Consider the following 16,830-nt stretch of genomic DNA (forward strand, 5'->3'; position numbering starts at 1 on the left):
TGGATGCACAATCCCCAATACACACACGCACACTCTAAGGTTTCTTCTAAGCTATAGGAACTAGGTGTGTGCTCTGGAAGAACAGCCAGCCTGAAAAGCCCAGTACTAGCATTTAGCTTTCAGCTTCCTCTCTAACATGTACAGGCCTAGGTATGTAAACCATATTCACAGTTTTAAGTAGTTTTAGACAGAAGTACCTTTTTTTTTTTGCATTTGTTCCTTAAAATTGGCTCTCAGATCAGCATACAGTTCATAATGTCACCTGTTCTGTGATGTATACATTTACAAGATAACTTAAAAATCTCTGCCATGTTCATGGTCAAGGGAATTCAACAAGAGGAGCAATATCCAACAGTGACATTCAATACTATATTTCAAATATTTGTGCAAACAGCAAAAGAACAGTTGTATGAGGCAAACATTTGCAAAACCTTTAATACCTCCTCAGTATTGTAAACTTGGACTGTCAGCCTTAAGTCCTGCGCTTCCCACAGCTTTAAAAAGTCAGTGGCTAAAATGATCAAGTCTCAAACAAAGGTTCTCTTCTACATAGTGCAAATCGTAACGTAGATCATGTGAAGAACATATCTAGCTGGATTGACTCTGTGCAATCGTCAGTGGTCTTCTCTCGTAGCTGGAGAGGGTGTGCACTCACAGAACCAGGTGGTTCAGGAAGTCGGGAGGGCGGGGAGGAGAGAGGAAAAGCAGTTCCATCACACTTCTCAAACCAGCGCCAGATGTGCAAAGGCAGCAAAGATTCCAGCTGCGACTACAACCAGAACAGAGTAACTTTTCAGGAAGACCCGGGCGGTCAGTCACTTGGACTGGTCTCTAGAAAAATATGTGAGTATATGTTGGATCTTTATCAGACGGTCTTTTAAAGACATCATGGAGAGAACTGACAGCTGATATCTGGGGTCTACTGGGAGAACAGCTAGAAGCCACCAACACCAAGCAGGACCGTTGGGCATTGCCTAAAAATAAAAGATAAGTTGGTTACCCATAACCAGGGTAGTACAGTTGACAAACATGAAGACATCAAAAGACAAAGTTGTCAAAGACTAAAATTTGATACTAATTCTATCTCCTGGAATCATTCCAAAATTGTAGACCTCTGACATCAGAAGAGTTCTTTTCTGATTCCTCCCCAACTGAGAAGTCAAATAAGGTATTCTTAATCTAAGCTCAATAAAGCAATTATTTTGAAGACACCAAGCTTCCTTGGGAAAAGGTGGTGAAGTGTATGACAGTCACCTAATAACATACCTCCCTGATAAAAACTAGATCCACTGTCTGTCCTGCTATTCCTGAGGCTTGAATATTCTTGAAGCCCAATGTTTCCCTTTCTTTCTCTTTATTATATTTGAAGGAGTGTTCTATCACCTCCCAGTCCCTCGCCTGTCTCACTACCTCCTAGACAGAGCAGGACTACTTCATCTGTTTCTTTTAAGTTGATAAAACTTATCATGTAACTTTTCCCTGTACCTTACTCTGCTCTCTACCCCAAGCCCCAGATGTCATACCCTGAAAAGAGGTCCTATCACTGCAGAGAAAATTAATTACAGAAAAGGACTTGCAAAAATATTACCGGTGGCAGTACACTCCAGGATGACACTTCCTCCCTCACCTCTGTATCACACAGCTGACACATCTGTGTTCTATTACAAATCTCAGGTACATACCCACAGTTTTCACTGCCCTGCTAGTTGCCCTGGTTTTGCACATTTACTCCTCTTCCTTAGTATGTTGCTTTAAATCTGGGCTGTTTTTTAAATTAATTTTCTCTAAGTCCAGTTCTGAATTGATGCACTGGCCTCCACAGCATGCAATCCTCCCAGATCTGTTAACACAGCCCCATAAGCCGTAGCACATGGGTGAGAGCCAGGCTCTCATCAGATACCCCTTCATATACGATTCCACTTTGAAAGCCAAATTTTTGCACATTTTGAAATGTTACTTTTCCCCAGCCTTTGCTCTTTCAGGATCTCACCAGTCTTCATTAATTGTTTAATAACCATTAAAATATATTGCTGCAGCTAGTTTCTTAAGAAGCATTTGTTAAATCCTGGCAGCTGCAGCAGTTTCTGAGCACTAGGTCAGAAAGGAGTAGAGTGTTACTTGGGATTGGCTCTTTGGCAAAGATTACCACCTTTTTCCTATTTGACTTCTGACACCTTTACACAAACCAAGAGTTTAAAATGCTACTGGAACCCAGAACTTGTGTTCTCAGTTTATTATTTTTAAATCAGTGTATTAGCTTTATCTCCACAGCACCATCTCATCCTTTCCTGCATGACAATGGTTGCCTTTTCTTGCTCATCACAGGAGAAGCAAGATGCAAGCCTTACACATTAAAAGATGGGAATACCCCTCTCTTTATTTTTTTTTCTTTAAATGTTTAGGAGTTGTTAATGGGGGAGGGTGTTTACTTTTAGAACTAAGCACCTAATAACTGATATTAAATGATGTCTCACCTGTATATTTTCCTCCCTGCCAGGCATTGGCCCAAAGTGTTGAAGAATTTGAGTGCGAAATTTGTTTCTTAAGTTCTGGAACCAACTGCAGGCCTGACTGTAAACAAAATTGTGTAGTTCCCTCAGTTTCTTTAGTTCTTCTTCATCAGCAATCTATAGGAGGAACATTATGAAAATACCATTAGAGAAACAGTGAAGGTGTGCAAGCTAAAAAAAAAATAAACTGGACTTCAACTATATTTAGATACACTTTTTACGTTCTCCTAACCCTTGATTGCTGACTGAGTAGCAAAGAAATCCTGTGATCCTTTTAAAATGTTACAGCTTCAATCTATTGTTTGAACAAAACCCAGTTTTTCTTTGTATAATAATAACAATAACAATAATAAAAAATAAGTTAGCTTCCATTTCTTATCTATGTGCTGGCACTCAAGAATAAATCAAGCAAAAGTCTTGAGCTATTAATACTAGTAAGTATTTATACAGCATTCTGGATACCTTAACATCTTCCAAATATTCTATGTCTGCAGTGCAATAACCATCTTTCATCCCTCTTCGTAACACTCTGAATCTCTTTCCACCAACTGTATCAACAACAGAGCGTCCATCAGGCAGAAAATGAACATTCCTAATTTGCAGCATGCATCCATAATCTGCAAAACTAGAAAAGAGACCTTGTCAGTAATGCAACTACACCCTTTTTATAGGAGACTTTTTATAATTTAAAAAAAGGACATGAGAAGCTTGGAATTAGGATTAAACCTACCCATTTTGAGAATCACTTATACACATGCCAAACTGTTTAGTCCCAGTTTCCATACTTCTGCGAATCATTAGTCTGTATCTTGGCTCAAACACATGTAGTGGGCAAGGCACAGTAGGATATGCCATAGTGCAAACAAACATGGGAACATTCTTGGTCAAGCTTCAAGAGAAATTCAAAAGAAATACTTAGCATAAAAATCTAATCACTGAACTACCCAATACACTTGTTTCAGTACATCTGCTATACTTGAGGTCATAAAGTGCTCTTTTCAAAGTTTAATGTTAAGCATATCATAGCAACTTTCATCAATAATAAACACACACACTAATAACAGTGACTGAATACCTAGTAGACAGCAACCCTGATAATTTTCTGGAATATCCATTTAAGACACCAAATTAATATGTCTTTACACTCCTCCTTCATCCATAACGTGCCATTATTAACCAAAAAATGATGAAACATTTCTAAAATGGATTTCCATATGAATCTCTCAAGTTTTCTAGATAGTAGACAGCACACTTACTTTGAGTGTTCAGCTGTTTCTTCAGCATGCATTCTTTTTCTCTCATGTAATTCATCAGCCAAATATTTCATTATTAATTCCTCCAGTAGCTCCGTGATGCTGTATTTTCTGCTCGCAAGGTACTGTAATCAATTTTTTAAAAAGTTATTTTCATATATATATTAAGAAAAGACTTGAGAAAATACAGCTTTTATTTAAAGCCAGAATATATGAAGTGTGTCATAATTTCAATTTAAATCCATGGAAACTTACAGCTCTGAAGGCTGATTGTGTTTCAGCACTTAACACCTAATGCTACTCTAATATTTGAAAATACAATTCTCTATTATAATTCTTAATGTCTGACAGCTTGAGAGTCTAACTGTATTTCTACACTTACCAGAGGCAGAATTCATTCCCCAGTTTACACAGCCATACAAATAAGGAAGGCATGCCAAGATCAGAAAAGTTTCACTGAGCAGTCACCGAAGTTTACAAACACTCAGGATTTAATTATACCAACAAAGTAGATGATCACAGAAGCATAACAACCCCTCTAACACCTCAAGGGAAACCTAATCAACTTGTACAAAGTTTGTCTCAAAAGTTCCTCCCTTCCAGCAGCGATCCCCCACCCCAGTGAAAGTGAGTGGCTGCGTTTCAGTGAAAGGACAGGGTGCTGGTGCTTGGGAGCCCCACAGAGAAACAGTACCTCTTTCAGGCTCTCCTTGCAGAGCGGACACTGAGGCGCGTGGTCTAAACACCGTTCCAAGCAACCTTTGCAAAAAGTATGTCCACAAGGGGTTGTCACTGGCTCAAAGAACAGCCTGAAACCAAGTTATTTAAAGTCAGATACCATGGCAAGCACGTGTTTCGCATAACAAGGCAGAGAAAATTAATCCCAGACTTCTTATTCTACTTTCTCCCTTACACTAGGGTGTGTTTCCATTTACCACCACACCACTCATTTTCTGAGATTTCTGATGAATCTGGGCACATTTCAAGGCTATAAACATTTATCCCAAAGCATGAAGATTTTGTTCTCACTATATAGAGATTCAGAGTTCAGAAAATTAAGTGATTCTTTGAGAAGCTAAGTTGGTTTAATAACATTATTACATACTAGAAACAGGACTATGGACAGTTTAGTATACACCATGTATTTTAAGGTATTTATTTTGAAACCTAAGATGACTCAATTAGATATTTTAAATATATCACCTACATTTAAGTAGACTAACATTCCAAAGTATCTACATCTCCCAGATAAATATGAGGTTCACAGGCAATACTTATTTTGGGAAGGCTAATGCTCAAAAAGGTTAAATGGTTCTATTGACTAAAACACACCCCGAAAACCCTAACAGTTTACCTCTTAAGATCCTGGGTTTTTTCTTAAGTTACTAGTTAACAAAGCCAGCTTTAATTTAAAAGGCAGCCTGATTACAATGTTACATTGTTATATAGTACTAGAGTGACATTTAAATAAGCATTTAACTGGAGGGATAGCAGGAGGCTGAAAATCACTGACTGATAGCAAAACTCATCACAACCTGCACCTCCCTCAGTTTACGTGAATAACAGGTATGTGGCCAAGCATCTATAATGGAAATAACGAATCAAGGAGGAAATCTTACCTCATACATAGAGCGCACTCAAAATCTGATACATCAATCAAATCTCCTGGAATCATTCCAAAAGCCAGTGTCATGTCCCTTTTTGTACTTTCTAAGGAGAAGCAAGATAAAATACTCCTTCAAAAAAGAGCACAAGACAGTAAATACTTTAAATTTCAAAGTAAGTGACTGTTTACCTCCTTGCTTTTTGTGTTTGTTTCTTCCATCTTCACATACAACCATATCCTGTTCTGAAAAGGAAAGCTTTCTTTTCAATAAAGCACCTTTTTCTTGGCCAGAGAGAAGGGGTTCAGAAGACACTCTCTTTAAGCCATCTTCCTTGGCAAGGTCTTTTGTTGAATTAAGAGCATGGGCAGACTGTGCACGATTTAAGCTTCCACTGACAGGTTCCAGTACCTCTGATCCTCCTAAACTCTATAATAAGAGGAGGAACTGAACTGTACTTAAGAATAACACAAATCTAACCATATAAGACATGAACATGCAAAGATACCTAAGACAAACTGATACACTATCACGGTAAAACCCAGCTGACAGCTACAACAACCACACGCACCCCCCAGTGGGATGGGGAGAGAATAAAAAATGTTATTTTTACATAAAAGGTAAAGTTGTGGGTTAAGTTAAATACAGTTTAATAGGACAGAAAAGTAGAGACTCAATCCCATTAATGATAATAAAAATACATACAAAGCAAGTGATGTACAGCACAATTGCTCAACACCTGAAACCAAGTTCTCAAGCTGAACCACCGCCTCCCAGCCACCCCCCAGTTTTGTCCAGAGCATGAAACCATATGGTATGGGATATCCCTCTGGCCAGTTTGGGTCAGCTATCCTGGCTGTGTCCCCTCCCAGCTTCTTGCATACCCCCCTGCCTTCTTGTTAGCATGAGAAGCTGACAAGTCATTGACTACTTGGCAGCAACTGAAGACATCAGCATGTTATCAGCATTATTCTCATCCTAAATCCAAAATACAGCTCTATACCAGCTGCTAGGAAGAAAATTAATTCTATCCCTGCTGAAACTAGGACATACCCACAGTTAGTTCGTTAATTAACTAGAGGAATTTGATAAATCAAGACAGTATTCAAATTTGCATTAGCAATTTAAAAATCCTCATCTGCTTCAAAGAGGAGAAAAACTGTCTTTCTCACTATTTTGAAGTCACCAATATCAAATCTCAGCACCTTCTAATAATTTGTTCACTGGAACGAGGAGCCTAACTCCCCAAACTAAAAATCATTACTCCCAAATCACAGATCTTTTCTTCTAACTTAGCCAATTACAGAAAGTCAGTATTTAGGCTGGAAAGCATGAGAAATAAAGATAGCAGAACATCTGATGTTTGCATATCAGCCAAAGAGAAAAGTTATCCTATATTTTTTGTTACCTGCTCAGGACAAAGCTGTAAGTTGCAGTAAGATTCAGTCACCTCAGAACCAAGTATAAAAGGTTTATTTCTTATAATTGGTGAATTCCAAGCAGATTCCTTCAGACTCTCTCCTAACTTCTCTGGTGACAGCACATCACACAATGTCTAGAAAACACACAGTTAAGTGTTCACAACAATAATGAAATTATGTCTAGCTCCTTTTTCATAGAAGTACATACTAAAAATAAGAATTCAATCTATACACAGTTATCCTCATAAATCGAGCTTTATTTAAGCAGTATCAGAAAGAACAGTTAAGAACAAGCAGAAGCTTACATACCTGTATTATTAAAAATAAATGTATCTAGAAATCTTTTGTACTGCAAGTGAGTGAGCTCTTTGAACAATTAGACATTACCAAATCATCCTCATGCAGCTTTTCAATATAAATGTTTATTACCAAAGGAATAAAAATGTTGTGCTCTGGGCATGAAAGAGTTCAGCTTAGAATATTTAACTTGTTGCCTGTTTTCCAGCTGTCCAGATTTTCATTAACCTCAAAAACATATGTACTATGGAACATGTACTTAAAACCTGTATATTAGGATTACCTCTTCAACATAGTATGATGTATCTTGGAAGGAACTAACTGAACCTGCTATGTATTTAATGAAGGTCTATCATAATGGAAGCTTTATAAAAGAACTAAGTCAGAGAGATAGTCATCCAGTTTCATAAAGAAACTTACCCTTTCTACTTCTAGCTTGGCTGGAAGGAAGTCTTCATCAAGGGCTAAGCACTGTAGAAACAGTTGTAAGGCATCTCCTACAAAGCCAGAGTCTTGCAGCACTTTTCCTTTCTGGAAGTAGACCTGAAAAACAGATACCATGAAGGCATTTCTAGAGTGGATGTAGAACTGCAGTATTCCGCATAGAGACATTACAAGAGTTGGAATTGGAACTCACAGTGACAAAAAAGAATGTAACTCTTCATGAAACTTCAGCTGAGCACAGTGTAGATATCTATATGCCTTGTCTAACATAAATTCCCTACAGCATTTGACAAGTCATGGGATAGGCTGCCATTAGTCTCCTTCCAGATAAACTGTTCTGGCTTACATGGAGGGTTAAAAATGTGACCACTGCTGAATTCACAAAAGGCTTTAAATTCCCCTTTCTGTGAGCCTTTGGAGGGGAAGAAGGGCAACATGCAATGTAAATTATTGCATAACCTCATACAACAGCTTACAGGAAACCCTTCTTGCCTCCTGTTTCATTAAAAGCTTTATAGTTCCAGCCTGCAGGAGAAGGGTAACACTGAAGAAAACAATCTACACAACCATGCATCCCCCATATACATTTGAGTCTTTATTCTTAACACAAACCAATGTGCTCTTGTTCTGCTTCCTGCAACTGTATTTTATTTTTGAACACTAAACAGTAGCTAAAAAGATAAAGTATTTGCCTACTATAAAAAAAGGGGGAAAAAGACTACTGAATTTTGTTGGACCTACCTATAACCATGTGATACAGAACTAACAAGTTCCTTATCTGACTTACCTCAATTTTAAGAGGCTGCAGTAACATAAATACAAGTTATCTAACAAAAGTTAGATACAGCAAGTTGTATATGAGATTATGGATAACAGAACAGAAAGTTGAATTAAAAAAAAAAAAAAAAAGATAAAAGAGTGCAGTTTCTATGCAATGACTGCCAGTAACAGTAGAGTCTGTTAAAGGCTGTCAGATGAGGGCATACCTCATCTTTGATAGATTTTGGCAATTTCATTACAATGTATCTTGAAGAAGGAATGTATGCTAATCTCGTTCTTACAGGCAGTTTATTTTCCTACAGAGATAAGAACTGTGAGAGGAATCCATCAAATCAAGCTCAGCTAAGTGAGGTTTCTTTCCAAACATAGAGAAAAAAGTAGGCAGTACTACCAATACAGAGAAAAGTAAGATGCTCTCTGAATTTGTAGTAGCCATGGAACTGCTGAACACAGAAGAGACCAAGACAGCAGCAGTTATCTCCCCTTGTGTGGCAGGATCTTGCTGTGCTCAGAGTTTAGGCAGTGCTGGAATATGCAGTATCTTACAGCTCTGAAGGCCAGCGATTCCCCATCTGCCTGCACTGTTTGCAAAGCTCACTTCCCACTGAGTTTCTTCAGGCTTTTCAAAGAGAAGCTTTCCAAACTAAACAGCAAAGTGTCCTTATCTTAATAAAAATTAACAAATAAACAAAACAAGCCCCAAACCCCAGCTGTTATAGGTTACATCACCATAAATTATCCCAACTCCAAGTACTGGAGACACTAAAAAAAGGCCCCAAACACGTGCTCTACATTATTTAGCCAATACTATTGCAAAACTATTGCTTCTGCTAAATATTTTTTGACTGTTGGGTAGTATTTGGAAAAAAGAAAACTGTGTTGTAAATTAAATAATTTATATAGAAAACTGTCTACCAATAAACCTCAAAAAACTGAGAGAAATGTTGATTTAACATAGAGCAAAGAATTCTAGTCATGACTGGCAACAGCACTCATTCATCTTGTGATATTCTCAAGAAACAGACAATGCTTAAAATGCTCTGATTTTGGGAACTGCAATCAAAGTATAAACACTTCAGGGAAGTGCACAGCTTTATAAGGACCAACTTGTACATAGCACAAGAAATTTTAAAACTCTACTGCATCAACCCACCAAAAGCACGGGCCTCAGAAGTTCTGCTTTCAAGCGATTAAAGCTGGCTGTACATTTTCAGCCACCCATCCACCCAAATGACATTAAGCTGAAGTTTGTAAATATTTAATAACTTTCCTAAGTGAGGACATAAAAGTGTTCTTATAAAGAAACAATCAATAACAAATAACTACAGACAGCACAAAGTACTTCATAATACTTCCTAAGTCATCAGTTCTACTGCACTTAACCCTTCATCAAAGACAGCATCTCTTGCTGTGAAATGAAGCAAAAGTTTTTGATGAAGGCTAAATTAACAATTCCAAGTAGATTCATCAATTAACTCCAACCTGCTACACTCATAAGAAGCCTGTCTCATGTAAGTAACTATCTTTTAGCATTAGATACCTTTTAGCATTCTGCATGCCTTATAACATTTAAGGTAGGTGACCTAGGTACTTAAATTGACACAAGTATAATTTCTAATTCATTGATTTTATTGATAAACACAGATTTTGAAAAAATAAGAGTTGGTATCAACTTACCTCTGGCCAATTTGGCATTTTAGACATAACAAAATTTAGATCTTCTATGGCTGTTTTATGTTCTTGGAGGCCAATGTATGACTCAGCTCTGTACATTCTCAGCATCAAGTCACTGGAATCTGAAGACAAAAATTAAATAACATTTTTTATAATTCAGAAATTTTTACTTGTAAAATTACATATGTTTTCATAGTGATAGATCATAACTACACTTTTTCCCACCATACTTTCAAAATTAGCAGAGTAAATTCTCCCCCACCCCCTCGTGTCTGGGTCATGAAAGCATCAGTAATTCCAAGCTTGTGGCTTTCAAGCTACCCTTTAACATATTCTGCAGCAACAAGAAAAAAATATTTAAAAGATATAACACTGAGGCTGACAGAATAAAGTATTATTCAGTACTGCTGTGGCAGGAAGAAATTGAGGTCCAAGTAGACTTCAGACTTCGAGCATACCTGTTCAAACCAACAGAAATCAGGGAATTCACCACACTTGTATCAAAAAGTGTAAGTATTATGAAGTCTGCTTTTCAACTGTCATTTGTTCCTATAGTGTCTGACCCCTTCCAGCTATGGCTGGAGATACACAGAATCACAGAAACACAAAATTGTAGGGGTTGGAAGGGGCCTCCAGAGATCATCGGATCCAACCCCCCTGCCAAAGCAGGGTCCCTAAAAGAGGTCACACAGGTCGGCATCCAGATGGGCTTGAATGTCTCCAGATAAGGAGACTCCACACCCCCCTGGGCAGCCTGTCCCAGGGCTCCCTCACCCTCACTGTGAAAAAGTTCTTCCACATGTTGGTGCGGAACTTCCTGTGCTCCAACTTGAGGCCATTGCCCCTTGTCCTGTCTCCACAGGCCACTGAAAAGGGGCTGGCTGATTCCCCCTGCATCCCATGCTTAAGATATTTATAAACATTAATAAGGTCCCCCCCCTTAGTCTTCTTTTCTCTAGGCTGAACAGTCTCAGCTCACTCAGCCTTTCCTCATAGGGCATACAGATCCCACCTACACAATGGCTCCCATCTGGTTAGTACCAGAAGCAGGCTTCACTACTATGTGGTCTGGAAAGATAGGCAATACAGAAAGCCTTTACCACCAGCTGGCCACCCTGCTGTAAGGAGGTGTGCTAATGGAAGTTCTGCAATGCAAAGGCACTGGTATGTGCTCAGTAAAGACGAGTTCTCATGTCCAGCAAAAAGCATTTTGCACTTTTGGCAAAGCAACCACTAAATGGGAAGCACACCCACCTCCACACCACTAAAACCGTGCTTTCCATAACACAACCAACTGCAGATGCTGCTTGGAAAAAGTGCCACCACACTGTTTTGTTCTTGATTTTTTTTATAAATACACCTCTGTTTTCCATTGAATGAAGGAAATCAAACACTGTTGTACTGTAAATAGTACTATAATTAAATAATTCTTCAAGTTTGTTTCAACAAGATTTTCTCCAGGGTGGGTGGGGGGAATAATTTCAGTTTTATATTTCATCTTATTCAATTTGAAATGTCTGGTTTAAATTTTCATAATTTCTAATGCTGGCTTGTTTTGCATTTAAAAGTCAGTATGGTCAACGCCCCCATGTAATTCCAACACACTGCTTTATATTTGGATACACGTTACATGTAAAAAGACCTTAATGAAAAAGAAAGGGTTAAGAAAAAATCAGAACTACCAGAAGACTTCAGGCTGAAACTGTTTCCCTTCAAATACAAATGTTCCCATCCCTTGTTTGTTTGGATTTATTTCATTTCAGACATAGTAAAATGTTTGTATTAACACAAGTCTGGGAAATTGTCTAACTTAAACAGGTAATTCTACAAGCAGAAGAATTCTAAAGCCTGCTTTCCTGTGGCTTGGTGGCCGTTAGAGCTCAGATCAAACTCTTCAGACCATTTATTCTGATGTATTTGACTCTTCGGCATCCAGCAGAGTCAGTATTAAACCAAGCTCCTTTCTTCAGAGGCAGCAATAAGCGCAGGCCTTTTTTCTCCTTTTTTCTCTGATAAGCTACCTATTTACACATGATTGGAAGAGCTCATCTTTTCCAGGCTTTCAGGCATAGAAGATGACCTGAAGAATTCCCAAGCCTTCCTTTCTAGAGGCAGGGTGCGGGGTAGTTTGAAGATAAAAATGTGTGTTTAAGTGTACAGCAGGAGGACTTTTTTTCCATTTCTTTTTCAAAGAGGAAAGCATGGGTCCAACTGAACTGGTACAAAACACAAAGGCTAAACCAAGGAATTTGGACTCCAACTCTGCTGCTGAACACACACACAACCACTGCCAATGAACAACCAACACAGAAAACAAATTTGGTCTAAACATTTGCAAGACCAATAGATCTAAATTTATATGCCAAATTTTGCAACAATAATTTAATTTCCAGTCTTTGGAATGGTGAAAACATTGCTCTGTGATGTTTCTGCATATATTTTAATGTTTGCCACCTAAAGGGAAGATGCCAATCTTATTTCAAATCCTTAGACCAAAGACTAAACAGAGCAGAGACACGACTTATGCTTGAATTTTGAGTTTCAGTAACCCTGTATATTGCACATGCAGCAATCACTCACTGCATACCCAAAGTCAAATAATTTAAATATGAGACACCTCAGCACAGAGCCGTGTACACCAGTTATTACGTTAACAGGAAGATATACAAAGGTGTGCACACAAACCCCACTCATGTGAGTCCGGGGGTTTTTATACTACTTCCAAAGCATCTGTTCCTGGCTACTGTCAGCATAAGTGTACCAATAAATGGATTGTCTCTGGTCTGATCATGCATACTTAGTGAATGGTTCTTAAAATTATCCCAAATTCTTCAAAATAGAAGACATGCAAATTACAACCACTATGCAGAAAAACTTCAGGACACAGTATTTATTAATACAGTACTATAAGGTCACACCAGTGATCAGGGGTTGGAACACACAACCCATGAGAAGAGACCAAGAGAATTGGGCTTGTTTAGTGGAAAACAGTTCCCAAAGGTCTTCATAGAATATAACAGCCTTTGAGGACCCAAGAGACTATACAGAAGGCGCTTCACTGGCGTGCATGGGGGAAAAACAAGAGGCGATGGTTATAAACTGGAACAGGAGCAGCTCTGACTTGAAATAATATGAAAATTTGGCACTAAGAGGATAATTAACCTTTGAACAGATTGTCCAGAGAGGTTGTGGAATCTTTCTCCTTGTAGGTTTTCATGATCCAGCTGGACAAAACCTTAAGCAAACTGCTCTGAACTCAGTGTTTATTCTGCTTTGAATGGGAGATCAATTGGTCAGCAGACCCCCTGAGGCCCACTCCAGCAGGGACAGCCTGTGACACAGACCAAACTCGAGTCTATTAGCTGGGTGTTTCACGATACTTGATTAAAGACAAGATGCGTGTGGATTTCAATCCAACAGTCTTCCTTTAACTAAACTATTTCATTTCAATCCCCCACAAGAAATGCATTAACCATATGAACGTTAACATTCCCCATGTTTTTCAAAAATAACTCTAGCACCATGGAAAATATTTGTCTTTCAGATATTTCAAGCTACATAAGAAAGTAACGAAAAGATGCCATTTGACTAAAGGTTGTGTCAATACCTTTATTAAGATGCAAGATTTAGGTTTATAATTTCTTACATCTCTATCTGCATTAAAAAACCCCTAAGCAGATATGAACTAGCAAGTCAGGAAACACTGAAACATGAATGATTTTAAACATGAATACATTTCTCATGCTATTTTTTCCACTTCTAAGTGTTTTCAAGAACTCATGTTCTGGAGGAAGATAGGAAGCGTACCAGAAGCTCCTAATTAGTTCTCTATTAGCCTGAAATCACCCTCAATTCTTAGTTGTGAGCCCACAGGTCTAAATTGACATTTAATATATGTCTGCATTCTGATTCATGAAGTTCTTTAGTACCTTCACCAGAGTGCTTGGAACATACTTGGAATATTAATAGCTCTCAGGACTGGAGACACAGGGAACAATTGTACAAAGGATCTCAAACTTAACATCTATCACTTAATTCTAGCACATGCACTAAGTTTTAATAATGAAATCGTGGATAAGCACCACATCTGATAACTACTCTCAAATTTTAAAGCCAAAATTTAAGATGTAGCTTCACAATAAAAGGAATAAATATTTCCTTCCATTGATAGGTACATGGTATTGCTAAACTCATTAAAAAATAACTAGAATCTATAGAATTAACTCTTTCTTTCAAAACAATTGCAAAACATGAAACAGAACCCCTGTAAACATCTGTGATCAATAACAGATCCATCAGTTTGTACCCTGAAGGCCACTGAGTTTTGATTCCATTTTCTGTCACTCACATGACCCAATGCCATCACTCAGAACACATACGGACAAGAAGTCTGCTTCTTACAGTTGCAAGATTTAAAATAGATCAGCCACTTTCTCAGGTCTCATCTATCCCATATCCCACATTTTGGAAACACCTGGGCAAATAACATAGAATTACTAAAGACCACAAGTAAACCTCTTTAAATTAAGTTGCCAAAAGGTATACAAAATGTATCTGAGCTCTAATCCCACCCACATGGAAAACAGTTTATTCTGGAAGTAGATCTAACGTATCTCCCCCGAACAGATTGGAAGGATTAGACTTATGCAAGCTCTTTGGGTTTGTTTTTTTTTTTTCTACTCCGCTGCAGACAACTGTGCAAACGTAATACACTTAATCTGTAAAAACACTAATTCCTAAATTTCTAAACGTTAATAAAAGGGTACAAAACAAAAACAGAGCCCTGTGGTCACCAGGTGTTAATATCCACAGTCGAATAAAAGCAGCAAAGGAATCTGTCACTGGATCCAACTAGGTATATCAACCACACAAATTTGACTCCCTCTACAAAGACTGAACTCCGAAACACTGACTGTATCTCAAGCGTTCATGGTACCAGACATGCTGTGCGTGACCAACATAGGATAGTCTAAAACTGTGCCTCTACCTCCCCTCTTTGCACCCTCTCTCAACAGTATATTATAAAACTTCAACCACACCCACCTATGATGTCACTGCCATTACACAACCTGTCCCCCTCCATGCCTGTCTGCTTATGCAACTGGGCCCGGCCTGCTGGGAATTGTCTTGGTGACACTTAAGACTGTGAAAATAGGTCTGTCTCGGGAAACAAGGTTAAATACAGCAGCCGAGCTTCTCTTGTCAGTGCACTGCGATAACTAAGCACAAAACAAAACAAAAGACCGCAAACTCTTCTGTAAACAAGCGCCATGTGGGGGGAAGACAAGGAGCAGCCCACGTTGGACGCTCCTCCACGCCTCTCAAGTCGCACCCCACTACCAGGCTCGATGCTCAGCTGAGGTCTGCACAGCTGCGCGTCCCGCAAGCCGTCCCCTCGCTCCACCAGACGGCCGGGAGGTTCCTTGAATCCTCTCCGCAAACTCGAGAAAACTTTGGATGCTCTTTATCGGGCCATACCGGCCGCTGCCGGCCTCAGCAGTGAAGAGGTGCTAAAGGCCGGGAAGGAAACGCGCTCCCACCTTACCCCGCTGTGCTCCCCGAGCCCGCCGCGCTTTGCTACCAGCTCGGCAGGTCCCGGCGGGACCGGGGCGGGGAGTCTGCGGCTCGGGCCGGCGGGACCGGGCGGGGGAAAAGCCCAACTGCTCTCCTCCAGCCTTACCTGCTCTCAGAGCCTGGCTGGCGGCGCCCAGAGCCTCTCGGAAGCGACCCTGGGCCAGCAGCTCTTCCAGCCGGCTCCCCGTCCTCGCCCTCTCGCACTCTCCCGGGAACCACTTCTCCGCCAGCTGGTTGAGGACGACGCTGGTCCGCAGCGGGGCAGCGGCCGTGCCGGTGCCCCCCGCCGGCAGCAGCCAGTCCCGACAGCGGCGGCAGCGGGCCCGTAGCTCCCTCCGGAGACAGCGGCGGCAGTAGGTGTGCCCGCACGGGACGGTGACCGGCTCGCTCAGGAACCTGCCGCAGCCACAGCAGCGCAGCGGCCCGGCGGCCGCGCCCCCGCTCTCCGCCGCGGCCCCGCGGCCCCGGCCCCGGCCCAGCCCCTGCCGCAGGCGGTAGTTCAGCACCAGGCAGTCCACCAGGGTCCCGAGCCGCTGGGGTCCGGCGAGGGGGCCGAGGCACAGCGACGCCAAGGACGCGCCCGCCACCTCCTTCAGGCGGCTCCCGGGCACCAGCCTCTCGCCCAGCCGCGGTAGCGGCTCCCGCTCTCCATCCGCCTCTTCGCCCGGGCTCCCGCTACTGCCCGGCTCCGGCGACACCTCCGAGCCCGCGGTGACGGGAGAGAACGCCATCGGCTGCCCGGCTCCGGCAAGGTGGGGGGGGGGGTGTGGCGCTCCCGCTGCTGCCGCCGGGCTCGGCTCGGCGCGCGGCGCTGAGGCACTGGCGGCGCGGGGCGGAGGAGGAAGCAAGGCACCCGGGCGGGCGGGTCACGTGCGCGCTCCTGCGCGCGCGACCCGAGGCCGCGGGCGGTCGCCCGCCCTGCGAGGAGGAGGCGGCGGCGGTGGCAGAGCCGCGCGCCCAGCGCCGCCCCCCTTTCAAACCGCTCCGCTGCGCGCCCTCACCCCGCCGGTTTACATAAAGCTCTACGTCAGCTGACCGCCGGGCGGCCCAGCCATTGGCGGTGGGCGACGCCACGGAGAGGTGGGGCGGGAGGAGGGCGTAAGCCAGGAAGGAGGTTACAAAACGCCGCGCCATGCGCGCCCCGTAACGGGAGGGCGGGGCTGGCGCCGGGCGGCCAGGGCGTGAGTCACGCGGGGGGAGAGGAGGGCAGGGGAGGGGGCGGGCCCGGGCAGGCACGGTCGGGCGGCGCTGCATCGCTGCCGCCCCTCGCAGC

The 16,830-nt window shown here is 41.7% G+C and overlaps 1 protein-coding gene across 1 annotated transcript; it reads right to left on the reverse strand.

The window, feature by feature from the left end:
* Positions 1-3: 3 nt before the first annotated feature.
* Positions 4-16,288, reverse strand: LONRF1 (LON peptidase N-terminal domain and ring finger 1; the record flags this gene model as incomplete). The annotated part of the gene is made up of 12 exons (XM_084267003.1): positions 4-974; positions 2,475-2,627; positions 2,973-3,135; positions 3,241-3,399; positions 3,767-3,888; positions 4,458-4,572; positions 5,383-5,473; positions 5,559-5,796; positions 6,776-6,922; positions 7,506-7,628; positions 9,987-10,105; positions 15,664-16,288. 12 exons carry the CDS (start codon positions 16,286-16,288, stop codon positions 816-818), a joined length of 2,214 nt encoding a protein of 737 aa, XP_084123129.1. The 3' UTR covers positions 4-815.
* Positions 16,289-16,830: the final 542 nt, after the last annotated feature.

This window comes from Gallinula chloropus (genome assembly GCF_964237585.1).
Source record: "Gallinula chloropus genome assembly, chromosome: 7".
In the NCBI taxonomy this organism is placed as follows: domain Eukaryota; kingdom Metazoa; phylum Chordata; class Aves; order Gruiformes; family Rallidae; genus Gallinula; species Gallinula chloropus.